At 36.6% G+C, this 27,665-nt stretch overlaps 2 protein-coding genes and 1 non-coding gene across 4 annotated transcripts in view; 1 reads left to right on the forward strand and 2 right to left on the reverse strand.

Annotated features, from left to right (window-relative positions):
- LOC128542626 (cAMP-specific 3',5'-cyclic phosphodiesterase 4D-like) overlaps positions 1-15,798 on the reverse strand; it is an 85,857-nt gene extending 70,059 nt beyond the window's left edge. The window contains exons 1-3 of the mRNA XM_053512562.1: positions 15,605-15,798; positions 14,130-14,185; positions 3,302-3,519 (exon numbers count right to left, since the gene is read on the reverse strand). Coding sequence (XP_053368537.1) covers positions 3,302-3,519; positions 14,130-14,159 — 248 coding nt within the window. The 5' untranslated portion in view covers positions 14,160-14,185; positions 15,605-15,798. The remainder of the gene's footprint in view (positions 1-3,301; positions 3,520-14,129; positions 14,186-15,604) is intronic.
- A 2,349-nt stretch (positions 15,799-18,147) lies between these two features.
- LOC128543280 (putative protein TPRXL) lies at positions 18,148-21,853 on the reverse strand. 2 transcript variants are annotated; one of them, XM_053513655.1, is made up of 4 exons: positions 21,736-21,853; positions 19,784-20,170; positions 19,519-19,679; positions 18,148-19,428 (listed from the first exon to the last, which is right to left on the reverse strand). In XM_053513655.1, exons 1-4 carry the CDS (start codon positions 21,791-21,793, stop codon positions 19,381-19,383), a joined length of 654 nt encoding a protein of 217 aa, XP_053369630.1. In that variant the 5' UTR covers positions 21,794-21,853; the 3' UTR covers positions 18,148-19,380. The 2 variants fall into 2 exon arrangements, with proteins under 2 accessions (XP_053369630.1, XP_053369629.1); XM_053513654.1 differs by having other exon boundaries at positions 19,772-20,170.
- A 3,442-nt stretch (positions 21,854-25,295) lies between these two features.
- On the forward strand, positions 25,296-25,368 carry trnav-uac (transfer RNA valine (anticodon UAC)). The gene has a single exon. It is a non-coding gene; the product is annotated as a tRNA-Val (tRNA).
- The last annotated feature ends 2,297 nt before the right edge of the window (positions 25,369-27,665 follow it).

The raw sequence follows: 27,665 nt of genomic DNA on the forward strand, positions 1-27,665 counted from the left end.
TTTGAGTCCGGGTCGGGGGGGCTCCACAGGTTTGTTCCGACCCAGGTAGCGCTCGGTGTCTGAGTGGTAGCGCTGTTTGATGCGGATGTGAGTCCGCGGTTGTCTCCACAAATGTTTGGGTGGTTTGGCGGAACCGGCGCCTTCGCGAGTCAGCGCCGCGCACTCCATACTCTCCGCACTGAGCTACACACACACACACACACACACACACACTCTCACACACTCACTGGCTAAATCTAGTTTGTGTTTCGGATGAAGTTAAATAGATGATCGCACGCACGGAGCTGTTCACACGCGGCTGGTGCTGAAAGGCGCGAAGAAAAAGTTGTCCGAAACTAAAGTCGAGCTGATCTCCAAACAAACACACACTGCGTCTAACACATATATATATCTAATGTCTCAGTCAGCGAACTGACTCAGCTGCTGTTCTGCTTTAGAGCTGAAGTCAGTCCTCCGGTCTGTAGGAGAAGTGCAGAGACTGAATCAGTCTGATCAAACTCACGCCCAGCCTGCATTACATCAGCGCACACACTAACCCCCAACTCCATCTGTGTGTGTGTGTGTGTGTGTGTGTGTGTTTGTGTTTGTGGTTAAAAAAAGAAAAGAAACAGCTCTCACTGCGGTGTGTATGCAGTGCATCACTGACATGCATTAGAAGCAAAACAGAGTGAGGGGGAAAAAAGTTAAGTGCAACACAGACAGGTTAAGTATAGTATAATAGCCTATGATCAGCCATGGTAATGAACACTACATGAACTCAAATCCTTGTAAAATGTTCTATAGTTCTATAGCATATGTAGAGCCCTACATACTGTAGCTTGAACACTGTCTTCTCTATCTAAGTGGAATCATTGTCAGAGGTCCTTTTTGAGGGGGAGATTTTTGAACCATTGAATAAATACCCTCAAGAAGCATTTACCAGGCACAAGGGCAAAACGAGTGTAGTTACATACGGCATTTTGTTCACAAAGCTGATCCTAAGAGCCTTAGATGTCTAGAAGCAAAAGCAAAATAAAAAAATAAAAATATAAAAATACTTACTCACTCACTCACTCACTGACTCATTCATTCTCTACACATCTTATCCTTGGGTGAAATACACCCTGGATGGGGTGTCAATAAAACTAATGTTAGATAAACAACTAGAAACAAAGAAACAAAAGAAAGTGAATAGATTTATGGATGTATAAATAATTCAAACAACCCTTTTCCCTAGGTCACAGTTGTCATTTTGACAAACATTACATTGTAGATTGAAAATATACGTTTTAATTGAAGAAGCATTTGGTCCCTGATGCTTTAGTCATATTTTGTCATAAAAAACAACAACAATTGAATAATTATTTTGGAATCGTTAAAGAACAACAACAACAAAAACTACAACCCAGGTCTAAAGAACCTTTTTCCAGCACCTTCGCTTTTATATCAAGAAATGTGGTTGTGGTTAAAGTAATGTTTTTGATGGTTTTAAAGGTTATTTGGAAGTTTGAGGTTTTTGGTTCTCCTTTAAATGTTCTTTAAATGCTTACTGAATTATTAAAGAGTCTTAGATCCCAAAAGGGTTCTCCTTTCCTGAAACTCTGTTCCATGGCTCTACATACACCCTTCTGTCCTCAGTAGTGGGTCAATAATATATATGAGTGGTTACAAAGATGATTAAATTTCAATATATTTAAATTAAGGGCCGAATTTTCACCCCAAGTAAAATATGTAAGTTAAACAAAAATAAATAGTGGTAAATAATTGTAGAAATAATAATAAGCATGTTTAGGGTAAATCCATGTAATAGAATTAATTTTAGTATAAAATAAGTATATTTACAAACTTTATTTATTTCAATAAAATAGACATAATATCTATATGTGAAAACTATACAAGGCAAAATAATTAATGAGTGCATTATTCAATAATAAACAAAAATTTCTAAACAACTAAATAAATGTTAAAGTATCATTATAAATATCCTTTTTAAAAATACATTAAATATACGGTATGCTGTTTGTCTTTTAAAACATATGTTAGGATTTGTATACTATGAAATAAAGATGCGAGAATGTACTGTACCCTGGTGATTTCGATCACTGTGTCTGGATTGATGCTGTTGCTATAGGAAAAACTAAACATGAACAGCTTCACAGTGAGTGAGTGGAGGAAATGCACCTGAAATGCATAGCTACCTTGTAAACTGTCTTGCTGACCTTTCTTCCACTTAATCTCCCTGCCATTTGATCCGACAAGTAATTATCATTCAGTTGAGTGGGAGGGGGCCCGGATAGAGAGTTATGAGAGCAGCTGCAAAACAAGCCATTCAGGCTTCCTGATGTGTGTTCTGATCTGGTATCTACATTGCAGACAGGCACTAGCCTTTGACTCCAGCATGGCTGCTTTGCGTCAGCGAATTTCGGCCATGCTGAGTAATGTGATGTATGAATGCATGCATAAAAAGCATAATAAAAAGGCTGATTTCTCATAATCTCTGCCAGCGAGAGAGACGGCACCAGTTGGTGGATGTAACCCAAATGCTACTTGGCTAATATTGGCATCAGCTACCATCTAGCACTGAGCTTGGTACTGAAATGAATAACTATACAGAATGATATTTGGATTTGTATTCAAATTTATGTGTTTATAAAATTACATTTAGAAAGACTGTATGAAGAGAACTGTCTATTGAGTGTATATCCTGAAAACCGATATTGGTTCTAGCATTCTATTTTGAAAACTACAACCTGTCTAAGTGGATAAGTTATAGGGTAAGTGAATTTCAGTGCCCCAGGGTTTTTTAAAGCAGAACCAGGGTCTGTGTTTTTATTCATTTGATTTCTCATTGATTCGTTCTTTCATCTTTGGTAATAGTGTTGCATCTCAAAAACACTACGTGCAAACAGAGAGTACACCCTGGATGGGATACAGTTTATCATCATGCACCACGCACACACACACACACACACACACACACACACACACACACACACACACACACACACACACACACACAGTCACATTGAATTTTGCAGAGTCAATTCACCTCAGGAGGTGAAGGAAAGTGGAGAACTCTGAGGAAACCAATGTGGACATTAAGAGAACAAAGTGAAACTCCAAAAAGAGTTAAAAACAAGTAAAAACAAGAATGACTGAAAATAATATAGATTTGAAATTGTGACTATAACCCATAACCTTCAAAAACCCCTAACAATTTTTTTTTTTATAATAATAATCATAAAACTGTACAATGCCACCATTTACTCTTTACCTCTATTTAAAGTTAAATCTACGTCTAGAACTATGGACAATCACTGACCTGGGTTCATTGATAATAACATTCGGATCTTGTGCCTCAAGGTTTGCCAAAGCTGATTTGTACAGGGCCTCGAGGTCCAGCAGCTTCTTGGTGTCCAGAATGGAGTGGCGACGGGAAAGTGGAGGCAGCAGCAGTGGCCCCGAGAATCTTCGGCGCACAGCATAGCTTGGCTTGGGCACCGACTCTGGTGCACAAAAGCCCAGAGAGTCACGCCGCCTCTGTAGATGAAAACAGATACACAAAGAAAAACAATGTGTATCAGGACTGTGATCCTAAAGAACTGTGTGTATAGCGGCAAAATAGCTTTCTGATTATATTATAAAAAAAGACTTGTTTATATGAAATACCTTAAATGTGGTTATTCTGATATAGGATATTTTATATAATAAACACTTATTCACAAATGTCTATATAATAATAAGATAAAAGTCTAACAGAGATGGTGAAACCATCAGTAATAAGACATTTATTTACCATTTATGGAATGAGTGTCCAGTGTCAGTGCTTTGTAACTGTCAGTTCATTTTTCACCCCCGAAGAGACCTTAGGTCAGTTTTATAGATCTATATTTCTATTACTTTATTAGAATATAAAGAAAAGAGGTTCCTCAAGGTGTCCATAAAAGGGTTTTATTCTGTACCATCTTTGATATGAAAAGCCTCAGTTATAGGCCTCTATATATACTAAAACCATATGAATTCCAATATGAAAGGGACAAAACAAAGAAACCTTTAGCGTTCTAGATTGAGCTTTGTTTAGGAATGCACATGAAAAAACTTCTAAACCTGAATATTCAGTCTCAGTCTTGTAGATTTGTAAGAATTAAAAAAATGCAGTGAAAAAGATCTGTGATAAAGATTAAGTTTATTCTTTAATTTGATAAAAACATAATAAAAAACATAATAAAATCTTTCAGACTGCTTTTCCTGTACAAGGTCATAGGGACATGAAGCTTATGCCATGATACTTTGGGCACAAGTACACCATGGACAGGGTGCCAATCCATCACAGGGCACACACAGGGCCTGGAGCCTATCCCAGAGGACTCATGGCACTATTCGGATGGGATGTCAGTCCATCGCAGGGCACAAGCACATACACTCACACACAACCGGCAATTTGGGAACACCAATTCTAATGGTTTTGGACTGTAGGAGGAAAAAAAGCAGGTATTGAACCCTGATTAGGATTAGTAAAGGAATATTTATTCAAATTTAAATTTTATTTGTCACATACACAATCATACACAGTACGATATGCAATAAAATGCTTAGACAACTGCTCGTGACCTTAAAATAAAAGACTATGAATAAGAAATAAATATGAAAAATAAAATAAAAGATTAATTTAACTAGGAAAGAATAAAATAAAATATAAAATTAAAGTTAAAATTAAATAAAATAACTGTACAGCAAGGCTGTAGCTTAATGACAAAAATATATAAATGCAAGTCATATACTGTCATATGATTAAATCTAACCAGAGAAGTTACACCTCTAAAGGAAACGCCTTAAAATGTAGAACTTTCCCTTGGAAAGAAATGTCACTGCTAATTAACACAAACCCCATAGGCGATTTTACATGATTGTGCTAGATAGCGCTCTTGGCAACCTGGGAAATATCTTTTGGGAGATACATCCTCCCATTATACACTTCCAAAGATATAATCTTGACCAAACATGTTGAAACTGGTCTACTGTCTTGTTTCGGCCCAACACCTTACTAATATACTTCATAGTGCTTTGTCCTTCTAGATAAACTCATGTAGCTATAAATATTTCGATTTCAGAACAGTGTTACTGAACATAGTAACACTGTCACTTTCACATATGACCATTAAAGACATTCTAGTTGTGTGTCATAATGTATTTATACTATATGACTGACATATAAGGACTGTAGACTGGAAGTGCGACTATAGAAATGGTTGGTTCAATATAAATAAATAAATAAATAAATAAATAAACAGATAATTAAAATGCTAGAATGCAACGTATGTATAATTATCATCAAAATTTAGTGACATTGTAGAATAGACTGTCATCAATGAGCACAACTCACAAATCTTTCTCATATGACTAACCTGTTGTTTTTTTTAAAGACATCTTATATGTATTGCTTGCAATAAACTGTACAGTTCTACAGAAAGAGCAATTAAATCCAAGCCCAGCCTGCCTTCATAAAAAACTGTGTGATCACAGTTTTCTGGAAATAAATAAAGCAGTTCCGACTGGCATACACACTCACACACATTCACACTTGCAGATACACACACACACTACGCTCTAACCTTCTCTTCCACATTGTGTCGTCTCTGTGGGCCTGAGAGGTGTCAAACTATTAGAAGTGTTAAAGCTACATTACAAACACATAGAATAACGAAACAATTAGAAAAACTAGACAACGACATGACGGATCATTTTCTTCAAATATTACAAAAGTAAATTTTACACTTTGTCTCATTTTATTAGCGAGATACTCCAGTGATGGATTAGCTGTCATCTAGCACAAGAGTGAACATGTCACATGCTGCAACTTCTGTCTGTTTTGTCAGTAACTTATGTTGTTCAAAGAAAAGTAGGTTTTAATTTTTCATTTCTTCGAATCAAAAAAACAAGAATGCAGGTTTCAAATGTGCCAAGCAAGCTGTGCGACCATATTTTGGCTACAGCTGGCATGTTGACATGTAAGCCTACAGGAGAGATCTGAACAGACTATGGTTGTTGTCAACCAAAACTAGCTTTATGAGGATCTTTCAAAACTTTTTTTTTGTTCTTTTTTATCTCTAATTGCAAGTCGGTATCCTGAAGTAGGCTAATCACTGGCTGTGAATAATTGCCTTAATCAGACATTTATTTTGCACTATAAGGGAACAGAAATTATCTGTCATTCAGTTCAGTTGAAGTGTATTAAGAACTGCTGCAGAAGAACATTCTTGAAACTCAAGGCTTTTCTATGCCATTAGATATTAGAGTTGCAATAGAAATAATATAATGGCAGAACAAATAATTATTGATGGTCATCTTAAAGAGCCAGTGCAGGTGACTGATATTAAAATTACATGTAAAAAATTCCATCTTTTTAAATCATAAACTCTTCTAAAACCTGCAATGATCATTAAATATTTCCATAAAACAAATATAAGCATTAATCTATCAGAAGAGCTCAGGTTATTTTTCATTAAAGTCTACTGTACACCCAATATAAAATACAAGCTTTTTAAAAATGGTCTAGAGGTGTGGATTTAAAACTCATAAAACAAAGAAAGCCCACATTGATTAACATAAAAGATTGCACCCATGCAGTGACAGTATTCATTCATTCATTCATTCATATATTCATTCATTCATTCATTCATTCTTTGAACCTGGCTAATCAGTTAATGTGGCTTAAAACGAAGTTATGTATTGTGGAAAACAGAACCATCCTTTGTTGTTATAAAACATTATAGGCAGGTTATGCCACCTAATATAATAACCCAACATTCTGGTTTAAGTTCAGGACATCTAACTTGATAGCACATGAGTTTACATCTCTGCGACCTTGAATGAAAATAACAGACTGCCTTGTACTTGGAGCACTCTCCCACATTAATTCTTTGACTGTGGATCTGCTTGTTAAATTTTTTTTATTTTGTTAGCCTTTGTCTACTGCTATTACTTTTGGTACGATCTAATTATTGTAATGCAGGGAATGCATTACAATAATTAGTAATTGGAATAAGTTTTTCCAGTACTAATCATCCAGTTAAAAAGAAAGAAAAAAAACAGACTGTCCTAAATCAGACATTATATTATATTATATCAGACACAATATTTAGGTGAATGTAAATACATTATCATATGTTTGTTAATAGTTTTCCTGCTCTGCATACTGAAAATTATTACCTGGAACATGAGTACCAAATCTCACAACCGTTACTTTCCGTTACTTCTGCAGGCCAACTGAGCTAAATCTAGTTAGTATCCTTTAAATGTTTAATTAAAGATCTTTAATCTATCAATCTTCTGGGGAAGGAAAGAAGTTCACACCAAACACACAGCGTAACTTTGGAAGACACCAACTCACTTTAGCTCAGTTGGATTGCAGAAGCTTTATATGCATCTTAGGTTAACTTCGGAACGCATTTTTGCATGGAATGAAGGTTGTGAAATTTGACCCCCTATTTCTTACTATGCACTCATGTTCCAGGTGACAAACTTCATAGGCAGGGTGCAGAGCAGGCAAAACCTATGTAATGTACTTACTGTATAATATTTTAATATTTTAATTTAAGACAGACCTAAAAAAAAACAAAAAACATCTGAACTATGAAGCAAAAAAAAAAAACTTAAATAAAAAATAAAATTTGACTAAACCTTTGAACTTGTATGTTGATACATTCAAATTTGAATACATTATTCAGAACGAACGGATGTCATCACAACATACCCCAAAATACTGTAGATAATAATAGGAGATATGGCTTGTTGTTGACATGGAACAAGACTTTTTTCCCCCATATGCAGTCGGATACAAATGTACATACAGTGCTTATTCAAATAATCAATAGACTTAAATAAATTAATTTAAATATATCATAGGCAGATACAAAAAAATATATTTGCATTGAGTTATATTTAGTTTAGACCAATAATACTAAAGAATTTTAAGGACCTTTTACTGTCAGTTTTTCCAGACTCATTTCTGTTGTAGTGTTTTCGATCTTCACTGAAACACTAAATAGATACAGATATAGATACAGATACAGATATAAATAGTGGATTTATGTTACAGCTCTTTATGCAGCATCACAGTGCCTCTGTCATGAAGCTTTGCAAATTGCATCCTACAAGCAGTAGATAACATTCGCAAGCTAGAACAAGTTGCTCATAAAAACAGCCACAAAACTAAGTGAAAACACATCTGAAAACATTTCATTAATTTCATTGAACCGTTTATTCAAAACACCAGTATGCTAATTAAGTCATTTGTATGTATATGTTTTAGCTGCATTTTTTTTATTGTTCACATTTGAGTACTTTTGCTAGCAAGTTATTAGCCAGTTACTTGGTTATGCTAATACGTGCTTGATTTCATCTCGCCTTGCCTTAATAACAACACATAATCCTTTCTGGTCAGAACGCCAGCCATGTCTCAGATGTCTTCCTGTCGATTTTCAGCCCACTCTACCTTTATCTGTACTCAGCTAGGGTTTCCCACCTGCTGTTAAAAAGACCTATGATTTCTATCGGAAAGCTCTGGTAAGGTCTGGTTATCTAAGAACACTAAGTCTCCTAGTGTTCATGTTCACTGAACAAATCGAACACAGATTTGCCTCTATGCACCCTACGGTTTGGACATAAAGCACTAAAAGGTAACCTCAGAGCCTGGCAAACAACTGATAATACAGTTTAATGCTAAATCATTAAATGTTAAATCTGTGCTGCACTGTAATTATAAATAAGATGTCAGTATTCGCATGAAATATTCAAATCTGACCTACTTTAATGCCTCTCTTCAGCACGATTTTCTGAAAGAATGCCTGCTGTGTAAGAGTCACTACAGAATTTGAGTAAGGTCTGACTGTGCCTCCATCTGCTCAGCAATAAGGCGCAAGATAAGGCAACATTCATTTCAACATTAACATCCATGGCTGGTTCTACTTGGGAGGTGGGGGACACAGGGAGGACACCTGGGGCTGCCCAAAAACAAAAAACAAAAAAAGAGGCCAACGAATAGAGCAAATCTGGATTTATTTTCAGAAGGTTGCTCCTTACAAATGTTTATGCTGTTGAATTATGAAATCTGATTGGTCACAAGCTGTTTTTCTATAACAACCAAGCCAGAGAGTCATGTTAATGTGCTTGTTCTAGTACATAGTCCTTTATAGTAGTAACAACACATTTACAGCATCAAAGGAACTTACCTTTTTGTGAATGACAAAAATGAAAGTTTACCTTTAACTACACCACATGTTCTTTTTTTTTTGTTAATAATTTTACTGTACAAAATGTATACTTTAAATGTACTCTTTAATCCACTGAGTCATGGAGGGATACTTAATGGACTACCAATGTAAAAGTACAGAACATCATACTCATAGACCAGACTCAAACAAATCATGAACATGATTGATGCATTTGTCATGCCATAATAACAAAGCTGAATCTAGAAGTGACTGGGGGGAACAAATTAATTTTATTTAATAAACCCATGGCTTACACAGATTAATACCAAATCTTAAGTGTGTTGAGTATGACTGGGTGATCAGTATATCGAGCAGGTCTGATTGGAACGTCAGTGTAAGGTGATCATGAGGACTTCATCCAGAAGCTTCATTTTTGGATATGTGCATCCAACTGGTATATTTGGAAATTAGCCAGATCATGACAACCACTGAGTCTATATCTCTGTAATAAAGTCCTATGGAGGAGATTTTCTCTTCATGATGGTTTCCCACCCATCTCCAAATAAAGGAGATGATTGAAAAGCAGAAAATATTTAGGCAGAATGGTCCTTTTTAACAGCATTTATTTTTCTAGATACCATATATTCTAAAATACCTAGACATATTTACAACACTATATGTGCTGAAGAATAGATAGTGTGGCAGTGGAGATTGTATCATCAGACACTGATGTCGCATAAGGAGACTTGGAGGTCAGTCCTCCTATTCATCTCCAAAGTATTCAGTGGGATTGTGATCATGTGCAGGCCACTAGACTTTTTCCAGTTAAAGAGGGAAAGACAGGAAGGCAGCAAGGTTCTGAACAGCAACACTGACCCACTATCACCAGTGCTTACTACTATTTTAAAGTCACAGACTCGGTCTGTTTTCCCTTCATGGGAATGCTTTAAGAGGTCCTCTATCATTTCTGTGCCCAAGTTATCCACTTCATCCAAGCTGAATGATTACTGTCCAGTGGCCCTGACCTCTGTAGTGATAAGATACTTCAAGAGACTCAGGCCATGTCCACACATAGCTGGGTATTTTTAAAAAACGAGATTTTTATCTGCCGGTTTCGTACTGTACACATGCCAAGGTAGTTTTGGTTATTGAAAATTCTTTGTAACTCTGTCCAACGTAAATATTTTCCAAAACTCCATTTCATTTCCTTTCTGTAACGTCTACAAGGTGCTTTCTGTAACATCACCTTGTGTGCCAATGATGTCAATGTCTGTGTGCTAGTCTCCTTGATTTGACATCAGCTTTGTTTATGAAAATATTGGCGTGCAGTAAACTAGTGACTGTGTTAATGTTGCCTATTGGACTTTTTACATGCGTGAACATACACGCGCAGTTACTCACACATTATGTTAACAAACAAAGGTGCCTGACTGTACTACGAAGCTCGTTGCTGCTACATACAAAACTCTGACGACTTCTACAAGGCGCAACCAGTATTGACGTTTCTGGCTTCTGATTGGCCCCCTGTTGATAAGGGATGCTCCTAGCAGCACTTTACAGGGCGTTTTGCGCTTTCAAGTGGACTAAAATATTTTCAAAAAGTATGTCATATGGAAAGATTATTTTAAAAAACAAGGTAGAAAAATCTCAGTTTTTAAAAATACCTGGCTACGTGTGGACATGGCCTCAGGAAAGACGTCTTTACTGAGCTTACTACATCCAATCTAGCTCACTAAATATTTAAATAGCACCATCTCCTATGTCCTACGCATGACTCTGGGGTCAGGTTTTGGACTTTTTAATTGTTCAGCCACAAGTGGAATATAGGAAGCTTTCCCTCCGACTCCCACACTTTCCGGGTCCTCCGGTTTCCTCGCACATTCCAAAGATATACAGGTTTGGTTAATAGGCGTTCCCAAAGTGCCTATAGTGTGTGAAAAAGTGTGTGAGTGTGTGTATGTGTGTGCCCTGCGATGGATTGGCACCCTGTCCAGGGTGTACCCCGCCTCATGCCCTAAGTCTCCTGGGATAGGCTCCAGGTCCCCGTGACCCTGAATACAGGATAAAGCCGTATAGAAGATGAGTGAGTAAGTGAGTGAGTGGCCTAAAGTTACTCAAAATCATGAAACTGGTCAGGTACAGGGACTGGCCTAAAAATGAGAGCTAAAGACTTGCCAAAAATAAAGGACTATTCCTTGAGACTACATTACCGAAAGAAAGTCAGGCCTTTTGAAAGCAAAACAAGGAGAAATAAGGACTGGCATCTTGTTGACACTAAACTTTGAGTATATGAGTACACAAGAAAAAAAATGTAAAGAGAGAAACAATGTTAGCATAAGTTAAACCTCAAAGAGTAGGCAGTGGAGCTTTAATTCAGCATAAAAACTGGAAAACAAAGAAACCCAGCTTTTTACACACTAAAGTAGGGAAGATATTAAATGTAAATAAGTTAGAATATCCATATTTAAAATTTAAATATTGACAGTTTTCTAATCGTTCATACTCGTTCTTGCTACTTGTAACCCAATAACTACTGATATACTCCACATCCAGGGCACTCAAGATGACGTGATGGAAACAAGAGAGTTTTGTACAAGAGAGTTTTAAACCCAAACACTTCGATAAACATGTATTTTGCATCTATTATTTTTTCTTGAGCCAAAAATGGATAAACAGACAGGGCCCGAATATGCAGTCCACTTATGAAGATAAACTACTGTTTTATTTATTTTATGAGTCAAATAACTCAGACATGACATCTCTATCTCCGTTTGAATTCAACAAGACAGTAAGTTGTCTCATGAACTCTGCTCCTCAGGGAACATCAGCAGGGCTCTTCATTAAATGTCCTAGTCAAAACAGATTTGATTAAAGACTAAATGAATGCCATTACAAAGTAGATTAACATTGATTAAAAACAGGGCTTATCAGTGTTTGATGATTTGTAATGATTATTAACAAAATATTCAAAGATATGCAATGTAACAACTAATTAACCTACATCAATCTGATTGTTTCGTTTGTTCCTCTGATATCAAGTACGGCCTTTCCGTGTGTGATTAGGCTACATTCATTATCCGCAGAGACATTTTTTTTAAGGATTAAGAAAATTACTGATGCTGATTATTCTGTACTTCGCTTGCACATTTCTACTGCCTTCATAATGGATTGTGTAGGAAATAAACCATAACAGAGCATTCTGTTGTAGAGAAATAATCAACAGCAAGACACAATTGTGAGTTATTGTAACCAAATTATTTTCCCATAAGAGCACATCTGGAAGTATTTCATTCCTCCTGTATTATAATGATTTGTCATAGTTTTTAATTTTATAGTTCAAGTTGATGTTGGCCAAAAAAAACAAAAAAAAAAAAATTCTGGAAGCTTTCCCATTAAAGAAAACTTGTTTCCAGTTACAATGAGCTTAAAGGGATGACTACTCCTATAAATGTTAAAGAAAGATGTCTTGACATTTACCAAAGTCCCTTTTTGGCTTGAACACCCCTCATAATACAGCTCCCAGAGACTAAGAGATTATTTTTAGTAAGAATTTTTTTTTTTTGAAAGACAATTAGCCTAATTGTTTAATTATTTGAATTAGTCTTGTTAAAACAAAGATTAATAGTTCATCCTATGGTTTTACTGCATACGCTTTTTTTAATGAAAGAACGCTTTTTACATTAGAAAGAATGTGCGGGATGGTGGAATAAATGCTGTTTATTACAACTTAGAAAATGCAAAATATGTCTGGAGCATCTAAAAGAAATTAAAGGTTGTTATAGTATCAAGCAAGCAAACAAGTTATTAGAGAATATTTAAAAAGGAAAACGTGGACATGATGTCATTTTAATAATTATCAATATTAATTCCATAGTATTCCACACGTACTTGAAACTGTTACTTATGACAGTAAAAGAACATCTACTGCACCTGATGCACTAAATGTGTTGTTAACACATCATAAATCTTTTCCTTCATTTTTCCCTAACTTGTTTACTTGGCTAGAATCAAATGACCTAATAATCTATATCTCCATTTACGCAACACCTATAAAATGCAAGTAGGTGTTGGCTGCTAACTTGAGACCTTTGACATAATGTGTAACGAGTGAGACTGTTCTTGTAACTGCATGTTCATATCACGTACGCATGACTCATTTCTCCTGAAGAGTGCATAAGCAACATATTCTTTCGAATCCGCTCTGTTCAACTTCCTGACACAGTGACAAATTTCCAATATGTTACAAAAATGAAAGCAAAAAGTTGCTGGCCAGACCTTAGAATCTGCTTAAGGATTTCCGCTGCATAATTCATCAGTTAACAGTTGGCACTTCTCCAATCGCTAATTATTCAGTGTTGACTTTCCTGACAACGCGACATATTGCTGATATTTTCTTGAAGTGTTAATTTCAGGTTAATTGATTCATACAATCTAGCAAGTTTAACAGATTGGTGTGTATGTGTGTGTGTCTGTGTGTGTGTGTGCGTGTGTGTACTCTGTACTGGTTTGTATGGAGGACGTGATTGTGTGTACGCCTCTAATATGTGTAAGATAAGCCTTTACGACAGCATGACACCCTCCTCCTACAATTAGAGAAACTTACATACATATATGTCTGAAGGAAAAAGTCGCTCTTTGCACTCATAAAAAAATTCTTTACTTTACAGTTTTGATTTTAGGTAGTAAAATGTTATTTTATTTGGGCAAAGTCCTACTACGTGCTTTATGTGAATATCTATTCCATATACCATTTTCCTCTATAAGATACAGTCATGATGATGACCACCTTCTATTTATTAAATAAACAATACAATAATTTATTTTTTATTTGCCAATCATTTTTTTTTAAAACCTCACTTTATCATTGTGCTTTCAGGGTGATTTGTATGATTGATAAATGGATCAAAATGGATTAAAGTCTTATGAGATGCACATTACCTCTGTTTGCAGACGGGAAGACATTGACATGGAATTCCTCCTGTATATTGTCTGGACTAAAAAAATAAAGGAAGAGTATGAATTACAGGAATAACCATGCATCACATCATAGAGGTCAGATTTTGAACATACAGCCAAAATGTGCACACCCAGCAAGGTTATATAAACACACTTTTATTGATGTAAAGAAATAAAGCGTATGAAAACACCTTTTGTAATAGTAACCCGTTGCATGAACTAAGGCCTTAAACTGTTATCATTTATCACTAGGTGTCATAAAGTACACTTATGATTTCGTTTGAAGTGTCCTGCACACTGACGCAGATTAATACTATTGGCTGGAGTAATAAAGAGGACTGATTCATAACAGACTCCAACTGCTTTAGAAAGTGAAAGAAGGCATCAATTATGTTATGTTATTTTGTAAAAAAATAAAAATAAAATAATAATAATAATAGTCATACAAATCAAGCAACTTGTTAAAAAAAAAAGGCACATTATTCAAGAGTAAAATGAACCACCAGACAAGACAATCATAAAAGGGTGAGCAGTCCTGTGAGACAATGCGATGTGAAAAATATTGAATGCACAGTGCTGTGCTCATCAAGGCAGCTCAATTAGGACACCGAATGAATAAGTGCTTGACCTGTTTCCAGCTTGCACTCACAATGTCTTCTAAATTGAGTGCAGTGATTTGGAACCTTTTATAGAGTCTTTGACTGAATCGCTTAATGGGCCTCCGTTAAACAGATACTTCATTACTTTTTCCATTATGGCAAGGTGCTGATATTCAGATTGGGAAAAATAAAAAAGCATTCACTTAATCTTTTTTTTTTTCTCCTCAATGTTGGCAAAAACAGCAAACATGATTGGAGTTAAAGTAAAGTAAATTCTTGTCAATATCATTTCCAGTGAATGTTTGAATATGTAACTACACACCAAACTACATATTTTGATAACAACAAGGTGATGCCTAGGATGCGTTTCTAAATGCTGTGTTGTTGTTTTTTTTGCAAATGAGGATGTTCTTTCGATGGAATTGATTCCAGCTTTCTCACTTGCACACTAAACAACCATGTTCATGGTCATAACATTCATGCATCACTCCAGATGTTGCACTGGGAGTGATTTTTGTGAATTGGCTAAAAGCTGTACACTTAAGGGCTGTTCAGATGGTCTCCATTGAACATTTCTTAGAAAGGGAGTTAGACAAAGCATATTGATTTAGGAGTTCCCCAAGGATCAAACCAAATAAGGGTATAACAAAACAGGAATGAATGAAGGTGAGAAAGGAACAATACAATCACAATGCAATGAGAAGATATTTTCTAACTGGAAAGTTTTTATCGCACTTCTAATCAAAAGGAAATGTATTTCTAATGACACTAAATTTCAGCAAGATGAGTCAACCAGATCTGTAACATTCCGTTAAATAATACAACGCAAAGTTCAACAAAAACTTACTAACAACTTACTTTAAAGTCTTCCGGCTGTTTTTTTTCTGCTGTGATGAAAGCCTGAATGAAAGCAGCGCAACAGTTCGGTCGATTTTTTTTGTTTGTTTGTTTCTTTCTTTCTTTCTTTCGAGCCGCTAATTTGCACTCAGTCTATCTGGAAGTCACACGGAGTGAACAACAGCTGGCTACATTGTTACGCGCCGCGGTTCCTCGCTGTCAAACTTCAAACTCCGAAGCAAAAGTTCACTGACGCGAGAGTGTGTGGTCACGTGGCAGGAAGTGAGTAACTCCCGATGTAAACAAAGCGCACGCGCTACAGGGCGCAGATGGATGTTTCTTTTCTGGATCTTTCGCTGTTAAAGTTAAATCCAGCAGCAGCTCAGCGTTATGACATTACTTACGACAAGGGAAGCTACAATTTGATAGTCTTCTTTCCTTGAAATTTCCTTTTTTTTTTTTTTACTTTTCGACTGTTTATTTGGTGTGTTTTTGTGTCAAGTCAATTTAAATCAAGTAGGCTTTTATTGTCATTTCAGACATATACATATACAAACGTTCCTCCAGGACAAAGGTGCTACATACAAAATAAATTAACATAAACTAACTTAATAAGCTGCCTCACTCGGGTTGTGTGTGTGTGTGTGTGTTCGGGGTTTGATGGGAGGGGGGTGCTTTACCCTATCCCAGGAGACTTGGGGCAGGGTACATGGACAGGGTGCCAATCACACATGATCAAAGACTACAGGCATTTTGGAAACAGTTAGCCTAATCTGCAGCTTTTTGGACTGTGAGAGGAGACTCACCAAACAACAGGGAGAACATGCTAACTCCATGCACACAGAGACAGGAATTGAACCCAGACCCTGTAGGTGCAAGCTGACAATGCTAACCACTACACCACCGTGTCACCCCAATTAGCTGCCTATCCAGGAAAAAACAAATTGACACTATAAATTAACAAAAACTATTCATATATAAGCGTCGCTGGGGGCCTGGAGCCTATCCCAGGAGGCTTAGGGCACAACCTGGACAGGGTGCCAATCCATCGCGCACTCACACACATACTATGGGCAATTTGGAAATGCCGATTAGCCTAATCTGAATGTTTTTGGACTGTGGGAGGAAACCCATGGAGCACGAGGAGAACATGCAAACTCCATGCATACAGACCCGATGTGGGAATCGAGCCCAAGACCTGGAGGTGCTAACCACTGCGCCACTGTGCTGCCTTATCTCACTCTCATTTATCTTCTATACAGATTTATCCTGTATACAGGGTTGCGGGGACATGAAGCCTATCCCAGGAGACATGAGCCATGAGGCATATCCCAAAGCATGAAGCGGATTACACCCTAGAACGGGTGCCAATCCATCGCAGGCCACACACACACACATATGCTCACATGCTCATTCACACACTACGGGGAATTCGGGAGTGCCAGTTAACCTAATGCAATTTTTTGGAATGTGGAAGGAAACCCACCAAGCATGGGGAGAACATTCACACACGCTCAAAGGTCGGAATTGAATTCCAACCCTTAAGGCACAAGGCAACGGTGCTATTTTATTTATTTTATTTTATTTATACATTATTCCCCATGGCAGTGCCGATTCCAAGCCTGGATAAAATGGGAGGGTTGCGCCAGGAAGGGCATCCGGTGTAAAACCTTTGCCAAGTTGTTGTGGATCAGATGGTCCACTGTGGCGACTCCTTGAAGGAAGCAGTTGAAGGTTTACTGTTGTGCACTCTAAGATTCATTTTTAGCTCACCACTGTTGCATAGGATGTTTACTCAAGTTAAAGGTCTTTAAATCAGCTCAAACTGGCCAGTCCCCTTCGACCTGTTCATCTCATCAGCATCATGTTTCTGCCAATAGAACTGCCAACTGTTGGTGGTGGTGTTTTATTTTTCCTTAGACTCTACAGAGTGTTGGGTGTGAAAATCCCGGGAGATTCTGAAACTCAAACCAGCCCATCTGGCAGCAAAAATCATGCCACAGTCAAAATCACTGAGATCATGTTTAACACAGTTTTTTTTTGCGCATATCCAATTCAATTCAATTTTATTTGTATAGCGCTTTTAACGATTTACATCATCACAAAGCAGCTTTACACAATCAATATCCCAGGTTGTTAAAAAGGGTCACCCAAGATATAGCACCAGTGAAGCAGACAGGGTCAAGGGCCTTGCTTAAGGGCCTAACATCTGATCAGGAATCCAGAGCCCTAAGCATTGAACCAACGCTGCCCTTGAGAAACCACTTCCATGTCCCTAATATTAGATATACACATTAGCTTACTCTCCTTTGCAATGGTTTCATATGACTGGCACATGATTGCTTTAAATTACTTGGAATACGTATTCCAAGTAATTAAACACATGTTTAAGTGGCTTGTGAATATTATATATAGTTTCACTAGGCTTTCTTAGAAAAATTATACTGTTTTCTTGTCACAGGGATGGGTGTGAAAATGGGTATCTGAGAAAAAAGCATTGAAACATCATTTAACATGAAGTTTTATTCCAAGTTAAATATATTTTTTTAAATGGAGACGTCACAAAGCTACTTTAAAGAAATATATTATTTATAGATATAAATTAATTACTCGGATACATAATGTAATAAACATGCAAGTTGCTCTAGAGAAGTGTGTCTGCTAAATGCCATAAACATAAATGTAGTTAATTTTTTTTACTAATGAGCAAAATAGAGTAAAGAAATAATAATAAATTGAGTCTTGGTTGTCAATTTTAATTAGTCTAATCTGCAGGTATTTGGACTGTGGGAGGGAACCTATCAAGCACAGGGGGAACATGCAAACTTATAACATACAGGAGCATAGCCTTGATCCTGGTGGTGTAAGAACACAAGAGCTAACCACTACGCCACTGTGCTGCCAATGTGCTAGAGTGTCTATTTAAATGATTAGTATGCCCAGAAGAGAATGTAGTGTTTTTATAATAAATATCAGTCCTAGAGCTTACATAATATGCTTCCATTTTCCATTTGGGTCTCCAATTTATGCAACTATTCATTCATTCATTCATCTTCATTAAGCAGTGTATCCTAATCAGGACTGAAATGGAGATAGTGTCTATCTCAGGGAAGCTGTGTGTAAGGTGAGGATGGGATATTACATGGTGCCATGCACACACATTCACAATTAGGGGTTATGCAGAGTAATTGATCCACTCATTGGCACTTCTATGTAAGTTGGGAGAAAAACAGAGCCCCCTAGAGGAAGTTAATGTGCACAATATAAGAACATTAGAAACTCTGCATAGCTAGTGAACTGAAATCAGGGACCCTGGAAATGTCAGGGGGTAATGCCACCCTAAATAATGTATTGATTATTACATAATATACTGATTATTGATCATATAAGAACAATAGTTTCTTACTAGGTTTAAAGTACATAAAACTCATCAAAGCTACGGGGAAGCATGTGCAATATTATTTATAGTTTTATCACCTCTTGTACTTATAACACAAAATAGTTTCAAGTTAGTGAATGAACAGTAGAGTGGGCAAAAATTTAAGCCAAAAAAATAAAGAGAAATGACTCAGTTGTTAACCCACATGCTCTCCTACACATGCACACACCCATGCTTTCTCTCTTTCTCTTTCAAGCACTCAGATCATTTGAATTAATTAAACAGGCTTATTCAGATAATAAAATATCTTAAAATAGAATTTATATGCAATTGTTTATCTTTCTTAATTCATGTCTGATATGAAGTAGGGAATTTGGCACTCCATCCATAATGCCTGTTCCACATTGTAATGTCTTGTTTATTTTGGAGGGTATCGAGCAAATGGTGCATCCTCGTTCATCTTGTTCTAATGGGAGGGAAAAAAAATAATGACAAAATACATAAAATGAATTTGCACATTTGTGATATGTTTTAATGTAAGCAATTAGAACCTCACCATAGGAACCTCATCCAGCCTTTCAAACTGTGAGCTTTTTTGGCTGCTGATGAGCTTGGCGATCATAATCACACACAACAAAGCCAAAATTATAAAGAAAATGCATAGAATGGCCACAAGGCCTGGGTTCTTCGCCAAGCTGTCTCCTGTATTACTGGATGCTGTGTCAAAATATAAAGTTCGTAATACTTTGTTGTAGCAGCAATTATAGTCCACATGTTTTACTTTCACTATAGTCTTAATTAAAACTTACCTGTAACAGTACCTGAACTCTGGGTTGTATTCACTTTTTCTGGCGAAACAGGAGATTTACCAGGATCTTCAGTAGATGATAGGCTAGGTATTACTGAAACAAGTTCAGTTGACCTTAATGTAGTAGTTCCACTACTCTGACTGGACACTGAATCTGTTTTGGTTTGGTCAGTGCTGGTGATTTTGTCATGTGACGATGTGTGTGACTGTGAAGATGTGGATGTTGGATGGAGGCTTGTTTCAGTAGATGTCCTGCTTGTTGGATTTGTTTCAGTCGAAGCTGAAGTTGGTGTGCTTGCAAGAAAAGTCACGCTGGTAGAATCGGTGGACCTCGAAGCTGTGCTTGACGGGAGCTGCGTTTCGGTGGTAGATTTTCTTGTATCTGCCGTTGTTGTGCCAACTGTCGTTGTGATTTTAAAATTTCAGCATTATCTTGAGCAGAAATATGTGTCACTGAAGTGTATGATATAACAGCTATAGCTAAAGAGAAATGTTTTAATGTACTAATGAAATAGCATAATGTTGTTTAATGCTTTAACACAGAAAATGTAGCATCAGTTATACAGTAAAGTTTTCATGATTAGGAATGTTTATTTAACTTTAATGGAAGGATCCTCCAGTGTTTCTGCACAGAGATACATTTCTGTTTAATGTTAAAGACAAGCTGTTATGTGTGTTATTATCAAAAGAAAAAAAAGAATGAGATTCGTGAGGGGTTAGTTTATAGATATATACTTTTGATTGGTCAAAATTACAAAGCACAGTTATGAGTTTCTGTATATAATACCCTGATACACTAATGTACTTATCCCAGCATTACACTAGTACTTGTATACCATCAAGAATTTTTTCACAGTTTATTAGAGCCATAATTGGGCTGCCTACTACACATCTGAAACACTGGGCTCCTTTAATGGCAAAAACAATATGGAAATTGCTATAACGGAAAGTCTTTGGTGATCAAACCAAGCCTTTTCTTCCCTGAGATGTCCTGCTCCAGTCACTGCGCGTTTATAGGAATGACTTCAGCGGGCTTCGAGCCACCTCGACTGGGATTATCATTCACTTAAAATTAATTCTTTAAAATGTTTCCAACATTCAGATGTTTTACTGAATCTCATCACCATACTGTGCTTAAAGTTTTCTCTAAATGTAAATTGGTTTTATATGTATGTTATACAAAATACACTTCCACGCATAATCTGCTACTGTTTTTTTTATTTTCAATGTACAGTACTGTACATATCTATTACTTAATTTTCCAAATAATACTTGCTTATTTTCTTCATACAGATGATCTTTTCTATTATATCAATGTAAGTGTCAGTTTCATAGCATTATCTATTCTATAGATTGTGTAAATATTTATTGCCCATAGCCTTGTTCAAGGATATTTACAGTTCCGGTTTGACTTGAACGCCCATCATAGTTGCGATAAATTAAATGACTTCTCTTGTAGATGTCCATCATTAAACAAACCAAACAAATGTTTTAAAACATAAATTTCTATTATTTATAAAGTCAAAATTGTACTTGTTGACAAACAAATTGCTGTGGAATTAAAGTTATTTTTTTATTTGCAATATTTTGCAATGTGTTGCTATAAAGCCGGTACCACCCTGCAGTGATTTATTTTCTATAACAGCACACTATTTATGTTTTTCTTTCTATTTGTTGCCTATACTATCATTCTGTAAAATGCAAATCACTTCAAAAAAGAAAATTAGCCTGTTAAAATAACTTCACTGTGAGAGTAATATTTCCAATGTGGTAAATACTCTTAAACAAACGAACCATTTAGGTAAACCTAAATTGGTGAACCTTAGCAAATTATCTATGTAAAATATATTTTTACTATTTAATACACTGATCTTTTTGCAGTCAGGCATGAGATTATTGATTTGCAGAATTCGGAAACAGTAGAACAGTCACATGAACTTAAAAATAATTTCTCAGCTAGCTTACCTTGTAATATGTTGCAAGCGATTGTTAAAACTGTCATGATTTGTAGTATTTTAGCCATGTTGTTGGGTAAAAGTAGCTGATATACACTAGCAGCAGCAATGAAACAGATTGTTGGCTGATATGACAAACCACACTCTTAACAGGATGTGGCTGTATAGCAGAGGTGTGGTTTCTTCAACAGGAGCATATCAATAAGCTGGTTAGTCACTGTTTGCACTGTTACACTTTATATTATACGTAAGACAGAACATATTATTGTAATAGATCATGCTATGCAGGCCTGCTAAATACGTTTAAAGAGACATTTTTGGACAGTGGACATAATTTTAGAACACTGTTGATAAATCTAATCACAACAGATTTATATAGAAAAAAATCATGACATAATTTTTAATAGTTTGTAATAGTTAATTCCATACATTTATTTAGAAACCTCTGTAGTCGATCTAGGGACTGTGGAAGCCAATGGTGACCATTGTATTTATTCCCATTTGTACAACTGTGGTAGGACCTCTGGTCAACATCCACACACTACGGGAAATTTGGAAATGTCAATTAGCCTAATCTGCATGTTTTTGGACTGTGGGAGGAACCTGGAGAACACAAAGAAAACCAATCAAGCACAGGGAGAACATGCAAACTCCATGCCCACAGACCTGAAGGTGCAAGGTGACAGTGCTACCACCAGTAATTAATTGATTAGGACTAATTTAAACTCTAGATTTACTTTTGTGAAGTAACAACAACAACAATTACAACAATAACATACCCTGTGACTAAAACCATCACTGTTCAAGCAATGCAAAACTAAGCAGGCATACCTTGACATATACTGAAAACAATGATTTAAACTGCAAGAGCATGTAATACTTTAGCCAGGCTGTTGCGGCTGCACAATGAAACGGCATTGTCAAACAGAATAGCACACCTTCAACAGGATGTGGATATTTGCAGAGGACTGCACAGAACAAATACATCAATTCACCATAACATTAAAACCATTAACATTAAAACCACCTAGGTTCTCCTTGTGCCACTTGGGCAGCTTTGGCCCCTTGGGGCCTGTTTCTGCAGGGTCTCTTGGGCTGTGCTGTGGTGTCTGGCACCAGGATGACAGCAGCGGATCCTTTGAATGCTCTGGGTTGTGGGGTGGGGCATCCATGGATCAGATTTGTTAGCTTGGTATACCCCATGGGTGCTTCATTGATTAGGATCTGTAGAGTTTGGAGGCTGTGATCCAGTGATCTGGAGCTCTTTGCCTGTCGGGCCTTGTGCATGGAAGGCTGTAGTACAATGTTCTGGTGCGTATCTACCATGGAGAGCATTGATATTTTTTGTGAGGTGTGCTGCATTGGCCTTTCTGTGGGATTGGACTTGACTGGCTGTCATTGGGTCCCCGTTTGCATGGTTGGGCCTTGGGTGGCCGTGATGCTGTCACTAGTTGGCTTTTATATATTTGGTGATCAGTGTTGTTCACTTCACCTGGCGGTGGTGTTCATGTTATGGCTGATCCAGTTATGTGATTGACACTTATGGAGGTTATGTAGGTTCCCAAAATCCTGCCCCTAAGTGATGCAGGTACAATTAGGGGGTACAGTTAGGGGAGGTACAGCAAAAAAGCAAAACAAAGCCCAATAACTGGTAACAAACCTTGCATAGCAAGACATGCTCCTCTGAACAAAATGTTTAAAAAAAAAAAAAGAAAACACGCTACCCGTTAGACAAAACTTCTTTCAACATAAATAATTATACTGCAAAAATGGTTATCTAAGCAAGTGAAGGAAAGGTTATGTAATCATTCTCATTATGATTTTTGAACTAATAATACAACATTTATAAATCCATTAAGCTTATTTGTTGACGTAGTCACGTGTTAAAAAAAGTTTTGTTACATAATAACATTTATTTGCTTTCTTTGTAAAAAGAAATACTTGAAATAAACTAATTGCTAGATTTCTGCTAGAACTATACAACAAATTTAGGCCTAAATTTCTTTAGAAAAAAGTAGCAAAAATAAATACTTGCTATGAAATTTTGTGTGCGGGTATGCATGTGTTATAAAATAAAATGAAAATATAAGGAAATCTAGACTTGATGTACAGTACTAGTACTAGCAAAAAAATAGAAGCTAGTATAGTAGTAACAATAAATACATATTCATACATAATTGTTTATGATTTATTTACATTAAAATGTATTTAAATTGTTGTTAGTCTTTCGGCTAATAAGACTAAAAACCCAGTAATCATTTCCCAATATTCTGCCTCTAAGTGATGCAAGATAATGCCCCTCATAACTCATTAGACTGCTCGTGGACATTTTTTACCTACATTAATTGGTTAAAATATTTAAAATATATGTGGGTTATAGGGTTTAAAGCAGTGCTGTACAAGGTTTAATGTTCAGACCAAAGCTTCATTAGACATTTCCTGGCTGGTCAATTAAATCTACTCCTTGGTCTCTGGTCTTCTCTACAGTTTACTGACTCCCGAAAAGGTCACCATGTCATTGTGATGTGTGTGAACATTGTCTCTAAAGAACGTGGATAAATCTAATTGCTTCCTTTTTTCTCTGTACTAAAATATTCCACCTTTTTGGCATTCCTGAAAGTGCTGCATCAACTTCAACAAGTGTGGAAGGTGTTAATTAAATAAATTTATGCATAGAATTCCTTATAAGATGTGTACACTATTTCAATATGACACATTTTTAAAGAGTGGTAACTGAAACACTAAATTGGCAGTGATATTATATAGGTACTCGATTTTGCAACTGGATGCGGTGCTGGTCCCAAGCATGGATAAAATGGGAGGGTAGCGTCTGGAGGGGCATCCGGTGTAAAACCCGCGCCAAGCTTATGTGCGGACCAGATGGTTTGCTGTGGAAACCCCTTCTCTGGACCACCAACAAAACTTCTAAAATGTCATCAAGCAAAGCTAAGCTGTTTGCTTTTTTTGCCAAAAGTGTGGTGAAAAACTGCTGGAGAGCATGCCAAAACTCATAAAAGCCGTAATTGCAAATCGGGGTAATTTCACCACATACTGATTTCTTTATTTTATTTAGTTAAAGCATTACCACAATTTGTTTACAGATGATTTGCATTTTGTTTTATTTGAGTTAATAAAGCTCTGCAAATACTGCATGATCTTGCTAAGACCTTCAGAGAAGGATTTTCCACTTGTACATAGATGGCCTGTTTCACTTTTCTGTCAAACTATCCATCCTCTCTGTCCATGATTTGTACTTTATCTTTTGGGTAGATGAGTCTCTCTCTTAGTGTGTCGATGGGTTTGAAGTGAACTAGTGTGTGTTTTCCAAAAATCCTTTTTAGCTACTCTGACCACATAAGGGATGATAATGTTTTTCCTTTATTTGTCGATCTTAGCTGTCTCTGTTCTCCTTTTGTTGGATCTGGAAGCTATTTTGTTAAAACAGCCTTAAGAGCTGTGTTCAGATGCCTGTATTCCTTCTGTTTAGCTTCACTGGAGGTGGGATGTTTTCTTTTCTGTGGTAAAGCATGTGTGTGATGGAAGCAAATTCTTAAGCAGAATTTTGCAGCTGGTTCTGTAGTGTAGTGGTTATCACGTCTGCTTTACACGCAGAAGGTCCTGGGTTCAATCCCCAGTGGAGCCATTTGTTTGAAGAACAGATCAAAGAGTTGGAAAAGTTGTGTCTGCAGGGACAAACGCTAGAAGAGATTTTAGAATAGAAGTTTGTAGATGATTACGGGAACAATTCTAAGAACACATTACCAAGATGTAAAAAGAAAACACCACAAACCGCTTAAACTTTCAGGGTTGATAAAATTTAGTTTAATTAGTTTGTTTTAAAGACTAACAGCATTCTACCAATTGAGATTTATCCTTCCATCTAGGAACCACTGTAGAGGACAATGGTACTCCCATTGATTTCACTACAATTTGGGAATGCCAACTAGAGTAATCCGCATGTCTTTGGACTGCTAGAGAATCCAAAATAAACCCACCAAGAATAGGAAGAACATCCGAACAGACCCAACACAGGGATCAAACCTAGGACCTTCAGGTGCAGGGCACCAGTGCTAACAACTACAACACCCTGCCACCACTAACTGTCATATGCAAGTCATTATGGCTGATCAGCTGGTTTCATGGTGTAGTGGTCATTAAGTCTACTTTACATACTAGTTTTTGAAAACTAGTTTTTGAGCTTAACTGCTTGGGTACATTTTAGACATGGAAATTGTAGATAAGCAATCAAACAGTGTTGAGAACAGATCCATGAGTTGAATTCCACTTTTAGCATGATATTCAGTGATAAGGAAAAAATTTACATTTGGCAGATGCTCTTATCCAAAGCAACTTACTTTTTTTTTTAAATCTCTTTATACATCTGAGCAGTTGAGGGTTAAGGGCCTTGCTCAAGGGCCCAACAGTGGCAACTTGGTGGTTGTGGGGTTTGAACCTGGAATCTTACAAACCATAGTTCAATGCCCTATCCACTGAGCAACCTCTGACCCAAAGTCATCTCAAACTGAAACATCTCTTGAAAAAGTCATCTCAAACTGTTGACAATGAGTTGACATGTTCTTTACGGGTCTGAAAATCTTAAATCTTAAGGGAATGTTTTGATTATTTTGTAGAATGCATGTCATAAATAATTGAGGCTGTAAGAGAAAATGGAGAGCCTACCCAGTATTAGTACTGTATAGTGTTTCTAATAAAGTACTGAGTAGAAAAGTACTGAGAACAAAGTACTGAGTTGTGTGAGTCATAAAACCTTGTGACGTACCTAACATTGGAGCAGTTCCAAAATTTTCTATGGTCTGTTAACAGTATCTTGTGACATGTATCCACTTTCAACTTGCATAGTGTAGCAACTGCTTCCCTAATGTAATGATCATCATATTTACTTTACACGCAGAAGGTCCTGGGTTCAAGCCCCAGTCGAATCGATTGTTTATGAAACAGTAAAAAGAAAGAATCAGGGTGCTTGGGGAAATTTTGGGATTCATAGATGCATAAACCAAAACAGTTCTAATAAACAGATAACTAAATTATTAAAACAGAAGTGCCAGAACAATCTCACACTGTTGTGGTGATCAGATTTCTCGATAAAAAAAAAATCCAATAAATTTTTTTTTAAAAATAAACAGTATCCTATTAGCTAGGATTTTCACACACATTAGTTTCCCAGTCACTAGATCTAAATCTAAGAGAACATTCTGTGGTATGTGGTAGAACAGGAGAATGAAGAATTTAGGATGGTGTAAGAGCAAAGAGAGGCTGTACCCAGTATTGGTTCCTAATAAAGTGCAGTTGGAACATTGTATTCTTGATTGAAGTTGTGGAAGTTGTACCATTGATTGTGTGGTGGTCTGGTTTGTTTCTGTGTTATCAGAAGTGCAAAAATAGAGAAATTAGATAGAGTTAAAAAAAAAAAGTAGTTACAACCTCTGGTTCAAATGCAAATCCTGGATTCAAGTCATTTTTGAATCACATATTTTTTTCTGTATTTTTGAGAAATCTATGCCTTACAGTTTAGACTACAAAGCCACTGTGATTTAATCAGTGGAAAGAAGGAAACCCCTCCTTTTCCTCAGCCTGACTATCATGTTCTCTGCCATAATATGGCCTGATTCTACATTAGGGAGGAAAAGGAGGAGGAGGGCTAGAGGATATTACCTCAGGTCGCCTGCAGGGGGAGCAGGAAAAAAACACACATATAGACTTATACAATGCAATTAGTAAAATCACGCACACTACGAAATGTACTGAATACAAACTGAGTAAACCATAGATCATTCAAACACTGTGAATATGTACTGCACTGTTTCACAGGCATATTTCATTATTTTGTTCTGTGTGACATTATTAAGAATAACATATACCTCTGAGGTGAGATGGTTTTGTCATTGTCTTGACTCTTAATTAGGGTGTGTAATGTCCTCC

Source organism: Clarias gariepinus, chromosome 15, assembly GCF_024256425.1.
Source record: "Clarias gariepinus isolate MV-2021 ecotype Netherlands chromosome 15, CGAR_prim_01v2, whole genome shotgun sequence".
Classification (NCBI taxonomy): Eukaryota; Metazoa; Chordata; class Actinopteri; order Siluriformes; family Clariidae; genus Clarias; species Clarias gariepinus.